Source organism: Canis lupus, chromosome 38 (assembly GCF_011100685.1).
Source record: "Canis lupus familiaris isolate Mischka breed German Shepherd chromosome 38, alternate assembly UU_Cfam_GSD_1.0, whole genome shotgun sequence".
NCBI classification, from domain to species: domain Eukaryota; kingdom Metazoa; phylum Chordata; class Mammalia; order Carnivora; family Canidae; genus Canis; species Canis lupus.
In genome coordinates this window covers 3,434,214-3,457,812 of record NC_049259.1, presented here as the reverse complement: position 1 = coordinate 3,457,812, position 23,599 = coordinate 3,434,214, and the positions used below count along the sequence as shown (strand labels likewise).

Below are 23,599 nucleotides of genomic sequence, written 5' to 3'. Positions count from 1 at the left end.
GTTTCTAATTGAAACCCTATGAGATGCATGTTACATCCACATCTTTCAGAGATGAAAGTGTTTCAGAAAGAATAAGCTGTTGGCCAGTGATCACATTGATGAAGTTTTGAAATATGGGGGAGGTCTGGAGCAGATGACCAAGAAAGAATTCTTGAGACAGCTTTGGTGCAAAATGGTGTTTTATTGAACCTTGGGGACAGGATCCGTGGGCAGGAAGAGCTGCTGCCCCGGGCCTCTGAGGGGTGGCTGATTATATACCCAGGAGTTGGGGGAAATAAGCAAAAGGGAGATTTCAAAAGGATGTTCCTGTGCTAAGGAGGACCTACAGGGTAGGCCTTGCTGTTGTCAAGTTAAAGATTGATTTCCCCTCGAGGAAGGCATTAACATTGAGACAATTAGAAACTTCCTAAGAATGTCACACGTCTCCCACCCTGGGCTGGGGCGGGGGTGGGGGTGGGGTCCGTTTGTGGGATGCCAGCTGTGCTTTGTCCTCGGCTAGCCCTATTCCCCCGATCAACATTGCTAGGGAGAAGGCAAACCACATTCTTCTTTAAAGATTTGATGTGCTTATGGGTCTCTTGAGAGACACACAGAGGCAGAGACCCAGGCAGAGGGAGAAGCAAGCTCAATGTGAGAATTCCAGGACCCCGGGATCACAACCCGAGCCCAAGGCAGCTGCTCCACCCCTGAGTCCCAAGTTGGGCTCCCGGTGCATGGAGCCTGCTTCTCCCTCTGCCTGGGTCTCTGCCTCTCTCTCTCTCTCTCTCTCTCTCTCTCTCTGTATGACTATCATAAATGAATAAAAATTTAAAAAAAAGAAAAATTTATCTTAAACGTGGCCCCAAAAATCTTAAAATAGATGTGAAGACCCGCAGTTTGCTCCTAATAGCATGAGGGGTAAACCTGGGGCGCCGGCGGGTTCTGTTATTGTTATTACCATCCCATGTAAATTAAAGGAGAAAATCCTGAGACCTCTAGCATGCAACAAAACGTAAACACTTCAATAAATAAAAACCCCTAAAGAAAATTGTTTTGCCCAAGATCGCGAATCCGAGAAACCACCAAGGAGCCGACACCGATGCAAACACGAGGGTTTATTTACAAGCTCGAGCTTGGGTCCAAGTGCACCCGACACAGCGGAGCAGGGACTTGGACCCCCAGGTGGGCTCCAGCTTAGTTTTAAGGACTGGTCTCGGGGACCTCCAGAAGGGCTGGAGCAATTCCTCAAGTTCTGTTTACATTTTGATATGGGGCCTTCAGGGGCATTGAGCTCTGTTCTCATTCTATTTCTTTTTTTATTTTTATTTTTTTATTTTTTTTTAAATTTTTATTTATTTATGATAATAGTCACAGAGAGAGAGAGAGGCAGAGACACAGGCAGAGGGAGAAGCAGGCTCCATGCACCGGGAGCCCGACGTGGGACTCGACCCCGGGTCTCCAGGATCGCGCCCTGGGCCAAAGGCAGGCGCCAAACCGCTGAGCCACCCGGGGATCCCTCTGTTCTCATTCTAATAGGGGCTTCCTAGGACGTTAAGCTGCGAGCTGTTTTCTTCCTGTAACTGAAGTTAATGAAAATTTGAGCTCTTCTTCTCGGGGCCTGGGATGCCTGCACTTGCTAACCTGAACTTAAAAGTGGAACGGCCTTAATTTTCTCCGCCTCCACAAAATTATTCAATTAATTTTGCGGAGCTGAACTAAGTTAGACGCAACAGGAGCTCACAGCGCTCAGAGCCCACGCCACCTGGTAAGGACAGCGTGGGAGCCGGCGAGGGCACCGCAGCCACCTGCAGGCCCAGAGACCCGCGCAGGCGCAGAGCGGACCCCGCCCCCGCCCCCGCCCCCGCCCCGCGCGTAGTTCCCGGCCCTGCCGCTAGGGGCGGCCGCGGTCCCCGCAGCGCCGAAGGGGCGGGTTTCCAGCCGGGCGGGTTTTCCAGCCGGGCCCGTTTCCCAGCCGGGCCCGTTTCCCAGCCGGGCCCGTTTTCCAGCCGGACCCGCAACATGGCCGCTCCCGGGGCTGCGAGTCGGGAGGCCGCCGCGTTCTCGCTTTCCTGACGGCCCCTGGCTTCTGTGCGCTCCTTCCCCTCCGCAGGCCACTCCCGCAGACATGTTTGCCAAGGCCTTTCGGGTCAAGTCCAACACGGCCATCAAGGGGTCCGACAGGTGAGGGGAAGGGGCCTGCGCGGCTCCCGGGCCTTCTGGATGTCCCAGTGGGTGTAGCGGGAAACCACTCGGTGAGCGCTTAGCGACCGCGCTCCGTGTACGCTGCCCTGGAGGCTGCAGAAACGGAGGGGGCCCCGCCCTCCAAGGAGCCGCGGACCCCGTAGGAAAGATCGGAAAACTGCAACTATAGGAGCAAAAGCGTTAGCGATTACTTCTGGCGGGAGAGACGGGGGGGAGGGGCAGGGGAGACGTGTTTCCAGGGCTGTGTCTGTTGGTGCTGCAAATGCGGAGCCCACGGTGCGAAACTTGGAACCGGCGGCCTCTCGTCGTCGCCCTCGGTGCCCTCGTCTACTGTCCAACCAGAGCCGACGGACTGGCCAAGCGGATAAGAGAAGGGAGCGGGTCCCAAGGCTAGGCATAGGGTCTGGAAGGGCCGAGCGTCCGAAGTCGGCCTAACCCGGTCACTCACTGGGGTCCAGTTTTCCTCTTTCTTTGTAAAATGGGAAGACATGCCCGCCCCTCTCGCCCCCAGGAGTATGTGAAAATAGAGGAGGTGTTGCATGAGAAACGAGAAAGAGAATGGCCAGTTTTTCCTTGGTCCTTGGGATCTTATCGTAAATCCTTCTGGGGCCTTGGTATTTATTACAATCCACTCAGGCAGGATTTGTGCCAGGTTTTGGTTTGCTTTCTGCAGGAGGAGGCTTCGGGCTGATGTGGCGGCTGCCTTCCCCGGTCTTGGAACAGATCAGGTCTCCGTGTTAGTACCTGGAAAGGAAGAGCTCAACACTGTGAAGCTGTATGCTCATAGAGGAGATGCGGTGACTGTGTACGTGAGTGGTGGTAACCCCATCCTATTTGAACTGGAGAAAAATCTATATCCAACAGGTATGCCAATAGATGGAGATGGCCAGTACTGTAATCCGGGCCGAACATCTCTTTCTCCTTCCTTCCTTCCTTCCTTCCTTCCTTCCTTCCTTCCTTCCTTCCTTCCTTCCTTCCTTCCTTCCTTCCTTCCTTCCTTCCTTCCTTCCTTCCTTCCTTCCTTCCTTCCTTCCTTCCTCCTTCCTTCCTTCCTTCCTTCCTTCCTTCCTTCCTTCCTTCCTTCCTTCCTTCCTTCCTTCCTTCCTTCCTTCCTCCCTCCCTCCCTCCCTCCCTCCCTCCCTCCCTCCCTCCCTCCCTCCCTTCCTCCCTTCCTCCCTTCCTCCCTTCCTCCCTTCCTCCCTCCCATCTTTCCTCCCTCCCTTCCGAGTTAAAACGAAGTGCAAAATCTCCCAGTACCATCCCTAAGGATCTCCTTGGACCCACTGTCCTTAGAATCGGATCTTTCAAGATCAAAAACTGCTACAGGACGGAGAATAAAAGGGCTAACAGAGGAAGAGGGAGGGTAGTTGCCAAGGGCTGTTCTGAGACGAAGGAATGATAGTTGGTAGTGGGTTAACGAGGAATGGAGCAGAGGTCTTGAACAGGATGGAATTTCAGGTCATGTAAAAAATATTCTTAAAACTATCATTATCAGGATTTTCTTAAGGAACTGAAGAAATAGGGGATCCCTGGGTGGCTCAGCGGTTTGGCGCCTGCCTTTGGCCCAGGGCGCGATCCTGGAGACCCGGGATCGAATCCCACATCAGGCTCCCGGTGCATGGAGCCTGCTTCTCCCTCTGCCTGTGTCTCTGCCTCTCTCTCTCTCTCTCTGTATGGCTATCATAAAAAAAAAAAAAAAAAGAAAGAAAGAAAAAATACAGTGATAGGGAAGAAGCTGGGTTCATTAAACTACACGCCCAACTGTCTCACCTCTCTCTCTGGATCCTTTGCTTTCTCTCTTTGTCACCGAACTCAGACATCCAGTGTCCTTTCTCATCCTTTTCTCTCTTCCATAGCTGCTGACGTCTACTTTGTCACTTGAAGCTCTTGCCCCAAGCCTGGCTTCAAGCTGTGCAGTGTGGTCTCGTTAGGCTACGTAGATCCCCACTCCACTCTCCGGCCATATAAACAGAGGCCTTTTTTGATCTAAGGATTTATTGCTAATCACTGTGAACACAGAAGGAATAAAAATAATAAACATGGGGAAGTTTCAAATTTTCCTATAGGCCGGCACCCTGTGCTTCGTTTCCTTGCTTCTGAGGTCACAGCTGAAATCCTTGTTGGCTCCCTGTTTCCGCTTTTATCTGTGTCCATTTCTGCTGCTGCATCCAGGTGGGATCATAAGGGCCTCCAAGCCTCAAGTGACATCCAGTTTTTTTAGTATCTGCCTTCTTTAAGAAAGAAACCTCTTTGGGCCTCATAGCCTCCTCTCTAGCTATGGGTTGACTTTCTTTTCTCTATCTTAGTTAAAATGACCTTAGTATTTGGCTTTGCCAGTTCCCTAGGGGATTGACCTTTTGGCAATAAGTCTGTCTATGTCTTTTTTGGGCAGTGTACACCTTGTGGTCCTATCCTGACCTTCTCCCAACGTTCACGACATGGCCTCTGGTGCTCGAAAAACTAGTGGGGGGAGCAGGTAAGAGGATTTTCCTGTATTCTGGCTATTGGCTGAACCTACTTAGTAAGGGCCAGCAATTTTAGTAAATGTACCCATGTCCTGTGTTTATACAATTGAAAAATGGAATATCCCCCCGTGTATGTTTCATCTCTCACTTGGCTGCTTTCAGTAAGGTCTTTGGGCCACTTCAACTCTGTCGAAAGGCTTCAGTGAGCTTTGTACTTTGTACTTAAGTCAAGAAATATTTTATGAACTACCGAATGCTATACTTTAAATCAATAAGCTAAATTTAGGAAACCAGGATAAAAGATCGTAGGACCAGACTCTCAACTTGGTGCTGCAGTTTGACCACCAGCCCCGCTAAAGGGAAAAGGTCTGATACTCAGGTTGCATTTTTTTTTAATACTCATTATGAATAACCTAGCCGACACTTAATAAATGTTTGTTGGTGGAGCAAATGAATAAAAAAGGAAAACTTGGAATTGGTTAGAGGCAGAATGCAGGTTGTAATGCTTTTGTTTGGTTTCCCCACAGATTTGATGCTGCCTGGACTAGTGGTGCCCCCTGCTGGTCTGCCTCAGGTACAGAAGGGTGACCTCTGTGCCATCACCTTGGTGGGGAACAGGTACTGTACCAGTCCACTGTGCCTTTGGGGGGAAAACTTAGGTAAAACTGGGGAAAGAAATAGGAAGGGTCAAATTACAAAGCTTATGGAAAAGGATTAAAAGAAAAAAACAAGTTCTTCCAGAAGCAGAGAGTGGACCATAGGGGATTGGGGTATCTGCATATCTCAGCCAAGAGTATTTGCTGATGCTGCTTGCTTTCTTTCTTTCTATTTTTTTTATTTTCGATTTTATTTTTTTTTTAAGATTTTATTTATTTATTCATGAGAGACACAGAGAGAGACAGACCGACACAGACAGAGGGAGAAGCAGGCTCCATGCAGGGAGCCTGATGTGGGACTTCGATCCTGAGACTCCAGGATCATGCCGTGGGTGGAAGGCAGGTGCTTAACCACTGAGGCACCCAGGCGCGTCCCTCTTTCTTTCTTTTTACAATAATTTTACATTTACAGAAGAGTTGCAAAGGTACTATACATTATAGCTTCCTGTGATGATAATGTTTTATATAACTATCGTACAGTTATCAAAACTAAGGAATTAACATTTGTATAATCCTATTAATACAATTATAGACTTTATTCATATTCTCCCAGTTTTTCCACGAAATGTCTTTTTTTCCACTCAAGGATCCAATCCAGGGTACCACATAGCATTTAGTTGTGTCACCTTAGTCTTTTGTCTAAGACATTTTTCTTGGTCTTTCCTTGCTTTTCGTGGCCTTGACTTTTTTCTCCATCACCCACATCATCATCCTTTTAAAAAAAATTTTATTTTAATAGCCTTAAGGTGTGGTTTACATACTGTAAAACTCACCTATTTCAAATATATAGTTCAGTGGCTTATAGTGTATTTACAGTGCCGTTCAGCCATCACTACATGGCTTCTTTTTAGAAATAAATTAGGAAGTAATCATACGAACAGTTCTGAAAAATCAAAGCTCCCTCACCCCACAGCCCTTTGCTCTTAGAGGTAACCGCTATATAGGATACATATATCCTTGCCAACCTTTTGGAGTATGTGTGTGAAAATGTATGATTTGGGTATTGTATGTTTAAAAATACAAACAAACAGAATTATACTTTATCTATGTTATTTTTTCACTTACGATCAAGGGGCCATTCTCCATGTCAGCAAGCTCAGTTATGCTGAGTCTTCTTACCTGCTATGTGGTCATAGAAGAGGTTCTCTCCTAATGGACCTTGTGGTTGCCTCCGGTTGGTCTTCATCACGAATAGTCTCTTACTGATGCCTCTGGGGACGCAAAAACATGCCAGTATTTTTCGAGTAGATACTCGGAAGCTGAACTGTTAAGCTAAAGATCACATGCATTTTTCCACTGCTCTACAAGAAAGCCATATCCATTTTCACTCCTACCTGCAGGATATGTGGAACCTGTTTTCCTATTCTCCACCAACACTGGATACAATGGATTGTTTTCATTTGAAATGAAATGTATCTCATTATTTGGGAGAAAAGCTCATTGCTTCTTTAAGAAAGAGAGAAAGATTGTAGGCATGGAGGGGTCATGTTCAAAGATCTTATTGTTGCCACTCATGTTCTCCTGTTTTCCTTGACCCTTTTGGAACCAAGCACCTAGAAATGTTTCCTTGTTTAACTGTGGCAAAACCTGCAGGTGAAAAGTTTGGTGGTGTCACTCTTTTCCCCAGTATTCTATCCAAAATAGGAGAATACTACAGGAATGTATAAGTGGCCTGCTCTGGTTGGCCTTTAGACTTTATATGGGGATGAAGCTTGAGAGTGGTTTGTGGCTGAGAATAAAGGCACAAGGGGGTTTATTAATCATACGAACCATGTGTAAGACAGAAGTTTCTGAGCCATTGATCCCTCCAGAGGTGGAAGGAAAAGACTCCTCTTTTAGGACCTGAGGAAAAAAAAACAGATTCCAAGTTTCTGTGGCAGGAGTTGACCAATGGACTCAGTAAGTGGAGCCACCAGGTTAGCAAACATCTTCAGCAACTCTGCCCTTGAATCTTTTCCACTGTGCCTGGGGGACCCTGCCAGGCTTGTGTTTCCCCGCACTGTTACCCAGGTGGGCACCCGACCTTACAGGCAGTGTGTGGGCAATGCTTGAGTAACACTTAGCGGGAGGAGGTTTCTCATTTGGGCTTTGGAAGTTTTTGTAGTTATTGTCTGTGTGACTATTCTCCATCTCCCGGACGTGCCCTGTTCTTAGATTGTCACACAGAGCGAGCCCTGTCACAAAGAGCCAACTCAGAAGGAACCTCTCGAGTTAGTGCCACCATTTATCTCTTCTCCCTTCCCTGTGTCATCCCTCAGCCTCCTAGGTGGCACACAGATGGCCTTCCTTTTGAACGTCTATAGGATGGCTAGGCCTTTAAGGTAGGGGAGGTAATTTATATTTTTGAAATGAAATGAAGGGGACTTTAAATATCCTTGCAAGTCCTGCCTGGGTTTAATTCATAATAGGAATAAAAACAAACAGTGATGATGTCAGCAGAGGAGTTACTTATACAGAAGGGGGATGTCAAGGGATTTTTGAAAGTCCTATTTATAGGTAATCTGAAGAACCCGAGGCTGGACTGAGTGTAGCTTCGTGATGTAGACAGTAGCTTCAAATTTGCGAACATGCTTTTGGTATGCATGTGGAAAGATGCCCCTGATGTCTCTCCTGAAAGTCTTCTGTGACCCCCAGCTCTGTCTTCCTCCTCCTCAGAGCCCCTGTTGCCGTCGGAACTGCTGCCATGTCCACGGCTGAGATGCTGACCTCGGGCTTGAAAGGAAGGGGCTTCTCCATGCTGCACACCTACCAGGACCACTTATGGTGGGTCCTTCATTTCTTCAGTTTTACAGGGAGCTGGGTGGGTGGAGAGGGGGTGGGCCTGGATTCACAAGTGAGAGCTTGGGCCCCTGCCTCATCCTTAGGCAAGTTGCTGCTTCCAGACATGAATTTCTTCGCTTAATGTGGAGGGAAAAAATGAATGGATTGATTGGTTGGTTGAATTTTTCATGTTTGGAGAAGAAATACAGAAAACTTTGATGATTTTCTAGGTGAACTGTAGAATTCTAGGCCTAGAAGAAGACCTTAGGGACTGCCTACCCTGCCTCTCTGCATCATGATACCCTTTTTTTTTTTTTTTTTTTTTTTATGGCTTTAGTTAGTGCAACCTTGTCTGCTACACACATTTAGGCATTTTCTTGCCCCGTGGCGAGGGCTCAGGAACTCACTTCTGAATCCAAATCAAAGCAGAGTAGATCCTCAGGCACCATGGTTGTAACCTCATCACTTTTCTGTTCAGGTTTCACATTTCAGATCTCCTCCCCAGTGTGGAAGTCACGTTTCCTCACCTTAACCATTGCTTTCTAAAACCGGATACTAGTTTATCCTCTGGTTCTTTTCTTGTCGTTTTACCAAAATAGTAAATAGGGCTTTTCTTGAAAGCCATATACTTGGGTCTTTGGGCCAAGTGTTGTGGCCCGTGGATATAGATTGATCCTAACGTTTCTAGCCCAGCCTTGGAGTTCCTCATCTTGTAAGTCCTGGCCGAGCCCCGCTCTGCTGGAGGCCTAAGCACAGTGTGTGTCTCAGCAGACATCCGTGGGCTGCTCCCCTATGTTCCCCAGACACCTTGCTTTCTGCCAGTCTGACAGTGGTCAGCAAGGTCATCTTACCCAAATTGTGCTACCTGTGGCCACTTTGGTTCCCCCGCCCCCACCTTTTAAAAACATTTGTGCACTTACCTTATCATCTCATCAAAAGAGCCTGGGTATATAGTCCCACCCACTGTTGACAATACTGTTAAGACTTGCTGCGACATTAATGAAAATGTGATTTGATTTCCATCATTTTACTCTGCCTTCTCTGTGTGTGACATCGCTTTTTTCCCTGTCTTCCGGAGGCTCAGTGGCTTAAAAGCATGTCATCCCTGCTCTGCAAGTTAGATCGCGTCCTGCTGTCACATAGAAGCAGCTGACTTTGCAGTCGTGGAGCAGTTCAGGTGTTTGTACTTTGTCACATGCCCTGAGCCTCGAGCTTGGGTTTCCCCAAACTGGAATTACAGATGCATTGGTCATCTTACTTCTGTTATTTAATTCAAAATGGTTTTCTTTTAATTCATGTGAAGGGAATCCTTTTGGGGGCTTCTCTTGAACTGCTCTTTGTTAATCTTTGTCCCCAGATGTGGATAAGTGATACTATTATTCCTTTGGGATAAGGAGGAGGCAAGAATTACTCTCCGCATTTCAGAGATGAGGAAGCTGAGGCATGGGATTTTTCTGGGCCTAGAATTGGCAATAAGATTTAGATGAGAGCCCAGGCGCTCTGCCCTCTCCTGGACACCCCTGTCTGTGGCTCTTACTCTTTCTGGACCCCCAGCTGACCCTGACTAGAATTCGAGAATGTTGTGACCGCTTCCTGGCGTTTCTGACGTGCAGTTTTTCCAGGCGATCTGGAGACAAGTCTTCTCTACCTTCCATTGCTCCACTGGCCCTGGACCCCCCAGATCTCGAGAAAGAGGAGTCCATCACGGCAGACCCCGCCATGCAGGAAGACTTGAGGTGCCTGACCCTGGAGGGAGAAGATGAAAATGGGGAAGCTCAGCAGCAGATGTGTGGGAGGAAGTCCCTCTCAGAAGCCTCAGAAGACTCCAACTCCAGGGGTCTGAATCCAGACCCTACAGACAGCAGGACCCTTCAAGGTATAGCTCTGGGGGCAGAAGGATCCATCTCAACCTGAGAAAAACATGCTCTACTCTGCTTCTTACTAGAGCGGTGCCAAAGCTCTAAGAGAATGGGAAAGTCCTGATTTTTGGTGAAGGTGGTGTGATAGCCTTTTGACATCTCAGAAATGGGAGTCTTTTCCACAGAAATTGTGTTTCCCTGGATGTTGGTCTGCCCTGGTATTTGGACTGTTTCCAGCTACAGAGGCCTCTTTGGTTTCTTCTTCTTTTTTTTTTTTTTTTTTTTAAGATTTATTTATTTATTTATGATAGACGTAGAGAGAGAGAGAGAGAGGCAGAGACACAGGAGGAGGGAGAAGCAGGCTCCATGCTGGGAGCCCAACGTGGGACTCAGTCCCGAGACTCCAGGATCGTGCCCTGGGCCAAAGGCAGGTGCTAAACCACTGAGCCACCCGGGGATCCCTTTTTTTTTTTTTTTTTTTTTCCTCTTTGGTTTCTTCTGGCTCCTACTTTTGGTTTCTTCTGGCTCCTACTTTTCTGGCAGAGAAGCATTTGCTCCTGGTGGGGTGGGACTTTGTGGCTGGACCTCTTCTTTGGAGTCAGCCCTTTTCAAAGGCTCAGTGCTCAAGAGAGTCTGGGAGCTTTGGTACTCGAGAATGGGTTCCTTTCAGAGCTAAGAGAGTGAGGCAGAGGTGGAGCTGGGTGAGGAGTTTTCTTGTATTGCACCAGGCATTCTGTGTCCTTCAGAAAAATGTGTTTTCATCTTCTCTTTGCAGAGCAAATGGATGAACTATTACAACGATGCTTCTTGCACGCTTTAAAGTGCCAAGTCAAAAAAGCTGACCTCCCTTTACTCACCAGCATATTCCTTGGCAACCACATGTTCTCCTGCTGGTATGGAAGGCATGGTATGGGGCATGGGGCTTTCTCTGGTACCTTGGTGGTGTGTCGGGACAGGTGTGTGATGGGGCGATTGGTTGAGGGACTTGCTGTGGAAAGAATGGAGTGTTGGGATGCCTGGGTGGCTTAGCGGTTGAGCACCTGCCTTTGGCCCAGGACATGATCCCACAGTCCTGGGATCGAGTCCCACATCGGGCTCCCTGCGTGGAGCCTGCTTTTCTCCTCTGCCTGTGTCTCTGCTTCTCTCTCTGTGTGTCTTTCATAACTGAATAAATTAAAATCTTGGAAGGAAGGAAGGAAGGGAGGGAGGGAGGGAGGAAGGGAGGGAGGGAGGGGAGGGGGGGAGGGAGGAAGGGAGGAAGGGAGGAAGGAAGGAAGGAAGGAAGGAAGGAAGGAAGGAAGGAAGGAAGGAAGGAGTGGAGAGTTGATCTGGCCAATAAATTAGGTCCTGAGTTTTAAAAAATTTAATTTTAGCCAGTGAAAGGATGTTGAAGAAAGTTAAAATTTCCAAGATTCTCTGAGTACTGCTTCTGCTATGGTGATTCTGGGCAGTCTCATGAATTGAGCAGTACGTCCTGTTCATGTTCAGGAGTCCCAGGGCAGCCTCTTTGTCAAGAGGCTTCTTCTGGAATGTTCAACCCCCTCACACTTTCCCTGCAAAGTGAGTGGGCCATATTGTGTCGTATCAAGAGGAAGAATCAGCGTGAACCCCACCCTGAACACAAGCCACCAGGAGAGACAGTGTTACATATGGATAGAACCTGGGCTTTGGACTCAAATGCCAGTTTCCCAGGGTTTGGGAGCAAGGTGAATTGAACTTGTTACTGGGCTTCTCTGAACCCTAATTTCCAGCACGTGTAGGATCATTGTCAAGATCCACTAACCTAATGTTTAATAAGCACCCAGGAAATACCTATCAGATGATTTGCTCCCTGAGTTTTACACTGCAGGTCAGCTTTTCCTTTTTTTGAGAATTTTTTCTGTTTTTTAGAAAGTGATTTTAATGTAATTCTCTTCCTGTTTATGTGTGGGCTCCTTCAGGTCATCCTTTGCAAGTGTTGGGTCTGCGTGTGTAGTAGGATACTTGGTCATTTGTCCTGACCTTGTTGGGTAATAAGTAACTGGGAAAGAGATCCTAGAAACTTCTCTAGGATAGAGGTTCTTAACCTGGAGTAGATTCTAGGAGGGCTCTATGAATCCCACTGCTATTGCTTGTCAGCTTTTGAGAGAAGACATGAGTTCTGAGAAGAGGGACTGATGATGGCTTTCATAGGAACCTACCCTCAAAGATTCAACAGCTGTAGGGATCCCTGGGTGGCTCAGCGGTTGAGCCCCTGCCTTCGGCCCAGGGCATGATCCTGGAGTCCTGGGACAAGTCCCACATCGGGCTTCCTGCATGGAGCCTGCTTCTCCCTCGGCCTGTGTCTCTGCCCCTCTTTCTCTGTGTCTCTCATGAATAAAAAAAAAAAAAAAAAAAGACAGCTGTAGGGTAGGGGTTTGCAAACTCTTCCTCTAACGAGCCAGATAGTACATCTTGTAGACTTTCAGACCATGTAATCTCTATTGCAGCTCCTCAGCTCTATAGTTTCAACAGACGATGGATAACTGCTGTGACCAGATACGGGCTACAGGATGTAGTTTGCCAATCCTGCCCTTGGCCTCAGTGAGCTTGGTATTGGAAAGGTTCACCTTGAGGTGAAATTTTGGAGGCCATACAAAGTGGTCCAGTTTGAAAGGACTCTAAAGCTGTATCCAGTACGGTAGCCATTAGCCACATGTGGCTATTTAAACTAATTAAATAAAATTCAGAATTTAGTTTCACAGTCACGTTTGTTGTGTGTCAAGTGCTTAATAGCCACAAGTCGCTGGTGACTACCTTGTTGGATAACAGAGGGAGAACATTCCAAATTCACAGAAAGGTCTGTTGGACAGCAGTGATTTAGAGTTTCCCTAAATCGGGTATCCCTCTCTGATGCCACCACTGGGCAGAGGGTTCTGGAACAGTAGCAGCTTTCTGAACGTGGAGGAGGAAAGCTGAGAAAAGTTGCCTTCCTCTCCGTGGCAGGCAGGTCCTACCACTACTGCTTTGATAGCTTAACTTGCCTTTTCCCTCTCCCACCAGCCCCAAAGGACGACAGCTGGACATAAAGAAATCAAGCTACAGAAAGGTAAGCAGGTACCTTGTCTGCATACCCACCCAGAGAGTTGTATAGGGGCACACGTGCCATGAGCTAGATGGACACGGGGGAGGCCCTGTTCATAGGGCTCAGGCTAGAATTAAGCTTTTTGATTTCAGGTAAAAGGGCAGGGGGAGAAAACTCCCTGGGCCGAGGCAGTTGGGCAGGCACCCATTTCCCTCCTTCCCTTTCACCCCTTGGTATCTAACCAGAGTTCTGATATAAAGTTAGCCTGTAGCAGCTTCTCACCCCTTGAGCCTCACAGTGGGGACCTCCCAATTCCTGGTTTGATGAGGGCAGGGACTGTCCTGTGTCCCCTCCCTAGGCCCAGCCTAGCTTGGTGTGTGGCACATCATATGCTCAGGATGTGCGTGGAATCGATGGAGTCCCCTACCACTGGCCCTCTCTCCCTTAGCTCTCTAAGTTCCTGCAGCAAATGCAGCAGGAGCAGATTGTACAGGTGGAGGAGCTGAGCAAAGGGGTGGAGAGCATTGTGGCTGTGGACTGGAAGCACCCGAGGTGAGTGCAGGGGGCCTGGTCACCGTAGCTCAGCTGGCCCCAGGGCACCTGGGCCATGGACCGGGAATTGCCGAGATGCTAGTGTAAAATGTGTTTTTTCTTTCCTTCTGCTGGGTTTTAGGATCACATCTTTCGTCATACCCGAGCCCTCCCCGACCTCCCAGACTATCCAGGAGGGTAGCAGGGAACAGCCCTATCACCCTCCAGATATAAAATCCCTCTACTGTGTCCCAGCCAACATGACCCTGCTCTTCCAGGAGTCTGGCCACAAGTGAGTTTTTGGAGAGCAGCCCTCCTCTGCCTGCTTGGTGTTCTGGCCTATAGTTCCTCTCAACCTGAGTAGTGTTCCTCTGTGACTGGCAAAACCTGCTGTGCCCCTGTTCTCCCTTTCTCCCACATCCAGCTTCAAGCCTCCTTCCCTGGGAATGTCTGACCAAATAAGGAGAGTAGGTGTCTCCCATTTCCACCTGTAATTATTCTTCACAAGGTCCTGCTCACCTCAGTCAGGAAAGGGAAGAAAATGGAGCTCAAAAAGCCAAGGAAAGCAGCCTCCCGAGTAGAAAGTGAGTCTTGGTATCTGCAGTTTGTCTCCTGGTGCAGCATGAACTAACCCTCCCCCCTCCTCTTGGTCACTTCTGTCTTAGGAAGGGGAGTATTCTCGAGGGTGGTGAGGTCCGGACAATCATCATCAATTATGCCAAGAAAAATGACCTGGTCGATGCGAACAACAAAAAGTGAGTGATTGGGGAACTGCTGAAGATCAAGCCCCAGCAACACAGACTTGGGCACATTTGTGGAGGATGTCTAGGATAGAGGGGAACATAGGAGGTCACAGCCTTTTAGAAATAATCAAGACCAGTGATTTCTAAACCACAGGCTGTGGACACCTAGACTTGTCCAGGATGCTCAGGTTCACATACAGCATCAACACTGGCTGTATTCTGAGTCCATGTTAGCTCATAGACCTCCACGACTGGTTTCCTTTTTTCTCTTTTTTTTTTAAAGGACTTTATTTATTTATTTATTTGACAGAGAGTGAGCACAAGCAGGGGGAGTGGCAGGCAGAGGGAGAGGGAGGAGCAAGCTCCCCACAGAGCAGGAGCCCAGGGTGGGGCTGGATCCCGGAAATCCAGGATCATGACCTGAGCCGAAGGCAGATGCCCAACTGACTGAGCCACCCAGGTTCCCCCATGACTGGTTTTCAAATGCAGATGCCCTTGTGAGGAATAAAATGCAACTTGGAAAAATTTTACTGAAGTCATCATGGCTTTTCGGTATCTTCTATTTTCTTAGTAAGTGGGTACAAAAAGTAAACTTAAATAAAGAGCATTCCATTACCGTGTTTTTTGGTTTTTGGTTTCTTTACTTTCAAAAGACATCCCCATGATGAAAAAGTTGGGAACTATCAGTCTAATCATGGTTAGTTGGCAGAACTGAGCCAAGAATCCTGGTCTGTGGATTTTTCCCACTCCCCCCTCTAGCACCTGCTTCTCCTTGTTCTAGAAAAACATACCATACCTCCCATTCACAGGGTACAACACTTCATGGACTGTGGTCCCCGAATTGGCTCTAATGTCCTGAATGACTACAAAGGACATACATGAGATGAATCCTGAGTGGCCCTTGGATCGGGAGGGGCAGGGCTGGCATTTCTTTATTGCCTCTTCTTTCCCTTTAGTCTTGTGAAATTGGATCCCATCCTATGTGACTGCATCTTAGAGAAAAACGAACAGCATACAGTCATGAAGCTTCCATGGGACAGTCTCCTGACCAGGTAGTGGGGATTGGCAGCCCCTCTCCAACATTTCTATCCCGTAATAGCTATCACTTTAGACTTTGGAATCATCACTGTCTCCATCTTTGACTTTCTTTCCATAATTCCACTGATACTTGTCTACACACAGCCTTGGTAATTTTGACATGAAGGATCCTTGGAATGACTTGAACCAACACAATATAGGAAAACTTAAAAGGGAGAAAGGAAAAGAATAATTTAATTTAATTTAATTTAATTTAATTTAAAAGTTTTAAATTTTAATTTAAAAGAAGAACTTCAAGAAGATTTTTTTTTTAAAGATTTTATTTATTTATTCATGAGAGACACAGAGAGAGAGAGGCAGAGATACAGGCAGAGGGAGAAGCAGGCTCCATGCAGGAGCCTGATGCGGGACTTGATCTGGGGACTCCAGGATCACACCCTCGGCCAAAGGCAGGCGCTAAACCGCTGAGCCGCCCAGGGATTCCCGAACTTCAAGAAGATTTAAAAGCAAAAAGGCTGGGAGGAATTGTCTTCAACTCATCAAAGGAAAGATTCTTATGCTTTCTTTTCTACAGAACAAAATCGATACGTATATCAAAATAACTTCTATCAGGAGTTTGCAAACTACAATCCACAGCCCAAATCTGGCCCACTACCTGTTGTTGTAAATAAGGTTTTATCTGAGCATAGCCGCACCTGTTTATGGTCTGTGGGCTGCTTTACAATGCAGAGTTGGCTGGTTCCACGGACCCTATGCCCCTTAAAGCCTAGAATATTTATTGTCTGGCCTTTTATAGAAGGCTTGTACAATCCCAGTATATATGATAAGAGAAAATCTGGTTAGATGAAGGTAGACATTCCTTGTGGTAAAGGCTTTCTCTAGAAGATTAATTGGAACATGTCACAAATGTAAAGCAGCTTTTTACCAGGCTCGGTACAGGAGAGTCATGAGACAGGAAGTAAATTCCATAAGGCAGCCTGGACAGATTTTCAGAAGGCCAGGCCACCAGACGGTTTCCAGGGGCTCAAGTCCCTGATGAATCCCTTCCCTGAATCCATGGGCCTTGACTTTGGCTATATTTTTGGAATCTTTAAAAATATATATATGGCCAATCGGAGTTTCTGATTTAATTGATCTTAGGTGCAGCCCTTTAGGTGATGTCAGGGATTCTGAGTGCAGCCTAGGGCAAACTACTGCCTACAGGATTGGCTCATACCCAGCCGCCTGTTAGCAGTGGGGAATGAGATGATTTCTGTTAGCTTTATCAGTCTGTAGCTCATCAACTTCTGTTTCAGATGTTTTGAAAAATTGCAGCCTGCCTATCAAGTGAGCTTTCCAGGACAAGAGCCCATTGTGAAGAAAGGCAAAATCTGCCCAATTGATATCAGCCTAGCACAGAGAGCGTCTAATAAAAAGGTAATTTTAAAAAGACACAATGTTGGGCGGGGTTGGGGGGGGGACGCCTGGGTGGCTCATTCGGTTAAGCATCTACCTTCAGCTCAGGTCATGGTCCTGGGGTCCTGAGATAGAGCCCTGCATCAGCCTCCCCCCTCAGCAGGCAGTCTACTTCTCCTTCCACACCTCCCCCTGCTCCTGCTCACTTGTGCATGCATGCGCTCACTCTCTCAAATAAATAAAATCTTTTATCTAACTTTTTTTATTTTTAAAGATTTTATTTATTAATTCATGAGAGAGAGAGAGGGGCAGAGACAAAGGCAGAGGGAGAAGCAGCAGGCTCCCTGCAAGGAGCCCATTGTGGGACTAGAACCTGGGAATCTGGGATCATACCCTGAGCCAAAGGTAGGTGCTCAACCTCTGAGCCACCCAGGCATCCCATAAAATCTAAAACAAAAAGAAGACACAATGTTGGAAGATGGTGATTTAATGTCCCTGCTAAGTTCTGGTCTCTCTAATGTGATCGGAGGGTATGTATGTATGTATTTATTTATTTATTTTTAAAGATTTTATTTATTAGAGAAAGAGAGCACAAGTAGTGGGAGCTACAGAGGGAGAGGTTAGAAGCAGACTCCACGCTGAGCAGAGAACCAAATGCGGGGCTCAGTCACAGGACCTTGGGATCATGACTCAAGCCAAAGGCAGATATTTAATTAACTGAGCCACCTAGGTGCTCTGTGATTGGAGGTTTTTAGATTTTGTCCTCAAACGCCACTAAGATTATTTATGAAAGAGCCGTGTTTATGTGAGTGGGCTGGGCCCTGTATAAAACAGGCAAAGCTGGCCCCCTCACTCCCTGCCCTCTAGGATTTTGTGGTAGAACACTTGCTAGAGCCTAGTTCCAAGGGTGATCAAGATTCTATCTGTATTTTTTTAGACCTGTTACAGGCTTTCAGCTCTTCTTCATTCTCTTACTTCCTGGGCCTTGCTCAGGGAAAAATAGCCTGTAAATACACAGAGTCGTAGGGAACAAATACTGTCCGACCTTGAGTGTGTGAAAAGCTGTCCTTGGGGAAAGGAGTGCACTTATGCTGAGTGCCTTGAGAAGACAAAAAAGGGATTATTGGATGGAAACCCAAGAAAACAGACTTGGGTTCAAAGTAAAGAACTTTCTAGTATATGGTTATAAGAATGGGTTTTGTATTAGAGATATGGATTCAAATGTGACCTTTGCCTTAACTGCTTGACCTTAAAAAAGTGAATGTTTTTTTTTGTCTGCATTTTTTTATGTGAAAAATGGGGATAATACCTACCTTAGAAGGCACCATAGGAGCCAAATAAAGGAATATACATGGGTGAAGCACTTAGAATAGTACTTGGCATTTAAGCAGTCAATAAATGAGAACCAGTAATGATAACCTCAATAATAACTAGCAATAGCCATTATTTCTTGAGTGTGTAATTATGTGCCAAATTCTCTACTGAGCAAATTTCTGTATCAACAGGTTCCCCCTGCTAGCTGAAAGTGGAGCATTCCTATGAAACTTTTTGTAAGCTGAAATGGTGTAAAGCAAAGAAGCAATTACCATGGTTTTATATGGAAAAAATTTTGAGCTTTCCCAGACCCCAAAAATCACTCTTAGGCCTTTCTGACATCTCAGGACTCATCTTGCTAACAGATGCACAGAATAAATGGAGATAAAGCACAGATGCTCACAGACACAGTTCACTGCTCAGCTGGACACTGAGCTGCTAAGTGTAGTTCCTTGGGGAGGAGATTGAAGAGGGTCCCTCCTCGCTGCTGCCCCCCAGCATGTGCTGCCTCTCTGAGGGCTCCCTGCAAAACCAATGCTGAATGCTATGTTCAGTTTTCACCTTTTTTTGTAAAAGTAAAAACTCCAGATTTCTTTCACTTGGCATAAAAAAGTACTCTTGTAGGTGTTCTCTTAAGAGCGAAGTGGTATACTGTGAACTTTGTAAAAACAGGGGACATTTTTATTAGCTTATTTAAACAACACCATTAATATTAATTATTTAAACACCATTAGTATTAATGATCACAATTAGAATTGTCCAAAATTAAAACCAGTGCTTTCCAAAATAGGGAGTTATTGTCTGGAGGTCTGCAAGCAAAGTTTGGGTGACCACTTGTTGGGGGAAGAGGTAGTCAAGGGTGCATGTCTCAGGTGGGGGCTGGAATAGATGAAACTGCTAATGTCTTACCGATTCTGAGCTTCTCAATCCCTTGACAAGCCTGGGATATTTGGAACCGGTTACTTTATTGAAAGCAGCCCTCCCCAACCCACTCCTGATGGTGATATACTCCACTGTCTCTAGTCATGAATGCAAGAGAACTTGCTTCAAAAGGGGGAGAATTGTGGGGTTTTTTTAAGTGTCAGTTGTTGTTTTTTTTTTTTTTTTTTTTTAATGATAGTCACAGAGAGAGAGAGGCAGAGACACAGGCAGAGGAAGAAGCAGGCTCCATGCACCGGAAGCCCGATGTGGGATTCGATCCCGGGTCTCCAGGATCGCGCCCTGGGCCAAAGGCAGGCGCCAAACCGCTGCGCCACCCAGGGATCCCTTTTTTTTTTTTTAACCTCAAAATCACATATATGTTATTTGTGAAGTTGACGAATAATAGAAAAATGTATGTGTTCTTGATGAGATGCTTAATATTAAGAAATTGTCCATTTTTAGGTGTGATGATGGTTTTGTCTTTCTTTTTAAAAGAACCCTTTTATTTATTTTATTTTTATTTATTTTTTTGAACCCTTATCTTTTAGAAACATAAAGAATTTGTGGGTAAAATGATGTGATGTTTAGGAGGATTTGCTTTAAAGCAATATGGATGGGGATATAGGTGAATTGAGATTGGTCATGAGTCGATAATTAATTGTTGAAACTGGTGATGGGAACATAGGAGCTCTGTATTCAATTCTGTTATTTATTTGTTTAATTCTCCATAATAAAAGAAAAAATTTTCTAAAAGGTATATATTACATGTAGAATAGAGAGTATTCCACTAAGTATATAACACGTATATTAGATGGGATAGAAAGGATCGATGAGCATAAAAATAAATTTTATGGACGAAAAGGTACTATGGTTGTAAGTAAGGTGAACACGGAGGGTGAAGAGGCCGCAGAGGCTCCAGCAGGCCCTGTGTGGGGAAGGGCATGCAGTGGTGCCCTACCATCAGTCTTCTGTCCCCCCAGGTGACTGTGGTCCGGAACTTGGAACCCTATGGTCTAGACCCGTGCTCAGTGGCTTCCATCCTCCAGCAGCGATGCCAGGCTAGCACGACGGTCACTCCTGCCCCTGGGGCCAAGGACAGCCTGCAGGTCCAGATCCAGGGAAACCAGGTCCATCACCTCAGCCGGCTGTTGCTTGGTGAGCATCCTCTGAAGAAGCAGAAGTGTTGGTCCAACTTGGCAAAAATCTTCCACCAATTCAAGTCCCTCTAGTCATCATGGCTGTGTGTGTGTGTGTGTGTGTGTGTGTGTGTGTGTGTGTGTGTGTTTAGCCACATAGCTTTTTCGTGGCCAGCAAGAGACAGAGCTAATAGTCGAGCCAGATCCTAGGCCCCCGATTCAGGGCTCTCTCTACCACATACTATTGGAATAGTTTCCTTCCTGGTTTTCCCTTTTATAAAACATTTGTTATGCATCCAAACCATGCTGGGTAGTCCCCTGGGCTTTCCGCAGGCACCATCTCTCCTCCTGACGATGGAGCAGAACTGTTTGTGTTTTGCGGCTGAGGAAGCTGAGGCTCGGAGAGGCTCATTCCTTTGCCGGCACATCTTTAGCTGTTCACTGCTGCAGCTGGGCTCCGGACTTGGCTTTGTCAGATCCCGGAGCCTGAGTTCTTTCTCCCAACTCTGGGTCACCCAGCCTCCAGTTTGTCCTCTAGTCACACCACCTCTGCCTGAGTCAGCTTTCCAGCACTCCCCTCTAAACACTCTTGCTGCTTGCATCAGTGCCTTCAGAATAAGTCCCTACGTTCAATAAATAAGACCCTCCTGGGCCAGCTACCCTTCCACTCGGGCTCTGTCTGGCAGCTCTCACCTCCCCACCCCTACCATCCTTACTGCTCCCCACACACACCAGGCACATGCCCATTCGGTGCTTTTGTCCCTGTCCCCTCATGCAGTGTGTGTGCCCTCCCACAGCCCACGTCTGCCCAACCGGAGGACCTCATCAGCCCAGTTTAGGGGTCACAGGAAGTCTGTCTCAGAGCACTGTCCCATTTTTTTCTTTGAGTTAGCATTTAAAAAATTGCCAATGTAGCACTTTCCAGTTGTGTTTATTTTTCTGGTTAGTGCCTACAATGTGGCCAGTTTTTTCTAATGTCTGAACCCCCTGCCAGACTGAGCAGCCTGTCAGACCTTGCCTTCTTCATCTGTTTTTCATACTTGGCCTGGCACACAGTAAAGCTTGATATTTTAGGGCCTAAGGCAGTACCGTTTGTAGACTTTTGGAGTTGACTCCTTTAAGTGAACTCATGAGGTGCTGAGAAGAAATACAGAGGAAAATAGACAAGCATATGATTGAATAGACGTACATGTCCTCTCCTGAGAAAATCATGAATGCATCAAGTATATCTAGAAAGTGGCTATTGGTGTGAAAATGCCTGAAATAGACACCTCATCCATGAGATGTAAGGATAAATCGCCCCTCCCCAACAGCTTCCCAGAGGAGCTGGCTTGAAATTGGGTGGAGAAGAGCAGGTCATGTGACTGAGGTTAATAGAACAAAAGTTGACAACAGGAATGAGTGTGCAGGGGGGCAGCCGTGTGGGTCGGGGCCCATTGGGGTTGGGGCCAATGACGGACATTGTGACACAAAGTGCAGGTGGCGGCAGGGAGGGGAAGCTCATGCCCCACTGAGGAGTTTCTGCTTTTTGGATTGTAGAAGAGTATCGGCTTCCTCGAAAATACATCCAAGGCCTAGAAAAAGCCCCCAAACCTGCCAAGAAGAAGTAACAGATTCTTGTTTCACGTGGTCGGTCCGGTGGAAATCCAGGCTGGTAATTTATATGAGCATTTTCAGCTTTTGCAAATGAAAAAATATAATTCTTTACCAAAATAAATTTTTATTCTAATCTAAATCTGATTTCCTCTCTTGTTTCCTCCACTTAGCTAGCATCTTGTACTAGATTTTCAAGTCATACCTCAGATTACATCGACAGAAGAGGCGGTACTGGAGTGCCTTTTCTGTTCATGTGATTTCACTGGTTTTAGTTACTTTCCTGCTTTAAAGGCTGGGTAGGTAGGGCCTTCCTGTTTTTAAAGCCCTTCTAGCAGATAGTCCACAACCTCTTGCCCATCTGCTCCTACCACCTAATTAACCTCCTAGCCCTGGGACGCCTGGGTGGCTAGTGGTTGAGCACCTGCCCTCTGCTCAGGGCGTGATCCTGGAGTCCCAGGATCGAGTCCCACATCGGGCTCCCTGCATGGAGCCTGCTCCTCTCTGCCTGTGTCTCTGCCTTTCTGTGTATCTCTCATGAATAAATAAATAAAATATTTTTTTTAAAAAGTCCTAGCCCTAAAATTGTCCCCTTCCATCTCTAGACAGTTGGTCACACAGAAGCAGCATTCAGCTGTTCTCTGCTATCAAGCCAGGCCAAAGAAGAAAGGCTTGGCTCTAAATAGCAGCAACATTTCAGCTGGACAGAAATAAGAAATCATGAAAGCACACAGGCTACCCTACAACGATGATTCTTCCCCAGCACTGGCATGCTGCCGCTGGCAGTGGTAAATCGTGATACGGCTTCGAGATGGTGGCTTTGTGACAGGAAAGAGTCTTACCCAACAAATGCTTTCTTTAGCCCCAGACTTCACCCCGGGGCTCATGGAAGAGGTCTTCGGTTGGTCTTCAAAGGGTCTGTGAACTCTGAAATGGTACACAAGACCATGCTCATATTTCTAAGGGAGGTTCCCATGCCTTTGCCACCTGCCCAGCAGGATCATTTACTGCCAAAAAGGTTCAGAACTACCCTTCTGGTCCCTGCTCAGCTCCTGGAAGTCACTTCTCTGACCAGAGCTCTCCTTGTACGAAAGGAAGGAGTGAGAGCTGAACTGAATTTTTCTAGAGTTCTTTGTTTTTATTTTTGTTTTAAGATTTTATTTATTTATTCGAGAGAGAAAGGCAGAGACACAGGCAGAGGGAGAAGCAGGCTCCATCCAGGGAGCCCGACGTGGGACTCGATCCCCAGTCTCCAGGATCGCACCCTGGGCTGCAGGCTGTGAACCGCTGAGCTACCTGGGCTGCCCTAGAGTTCTTTGTTTTTATAATCAAAAACCAATTAGAGTTCAATTTACTTTCTTTTCTTACTCCTCTTTTTAATCAAGATAAGAAAGACTTGAGAATCTGCACAATATTCACAAACTACCCATCTGGGGCTAGAAAGGAAGAAAGGGATGGGTGTGAACGTGTGTGGGATGCCTCCTACCTTCAGTTATTACACCCAGAATAATGGTCCTTGTCACTTGGGACCCACTGGAAGGAAACTCTTCCATTTTACTAATCCTCTCTGCCAGCATCAGCCTATGGAACTGAGGAAAGGATTTTTTTTTTTTTTTTTTTTGAAATTACCAATCCAAACAAGGTTCTATGACAACAGAACCTTTGGACAGTTTGATCTGAGGGACTATGTTATATACAGTGGTAGTGGAATATGGTCCTTCTGTGAATGCAGTAGCAGGTTCTCTCACAAGCATGACTTTCCTTGCACAATCTTGATGGGATGGGAGGCTGAGAGAGGGTGTGTCCCACCGTGTTGAACTCTTGTTACAGACACAAAGCCAGTAAACAGCGAGGGCAGGCCTAAAACTCCGTGTCCACTCCTGCCTGTGGTTTAGCGCAGAGTTCTGCTATGACCAACTCTGCTATGACCGTGCTGTCAGGAACTGTACTTTCAATGGTTTTTC

The 23,599-nt window shown here is 46.6% G+C and overlaps 1 protein-coding gene across 1 annotated transcript; it reads left to right on the top strand.

The window, feature by feature from the left end:
- Positions 1–1,996: 1,996 nt before the first annotated feature.
- EIF2D (eukaryotic translation initiation factor 2D) lies at positions 1,997–21,771 on the top strand. The gene is given in 15 exon segments (NM_001202488.1): positions 1,997–2,160; positions 2,855–3,045; positions 4,574–4,657; positions 5,174–5,264; positions 7,958–8,065; positions 9,685–9,938; positions 10,697–10,814; positions 12,943–12,988; positions 13,413–13,516; positions 13,638–13,787; positions 14,161–14,250; positions 15,195–15,290; positions 16,572–16,692; positions 19,887–20,061; positions 21,582–21,771. Coding segments are annotated over 15 exon segments (1,755 nt in total). The 5' UTR covers positions 1,997–2,104; the 3' UTR covers positions 21,653–21,771.
- Positions 21,772–23,599: the final 1,828 nt, after the last annotated feature.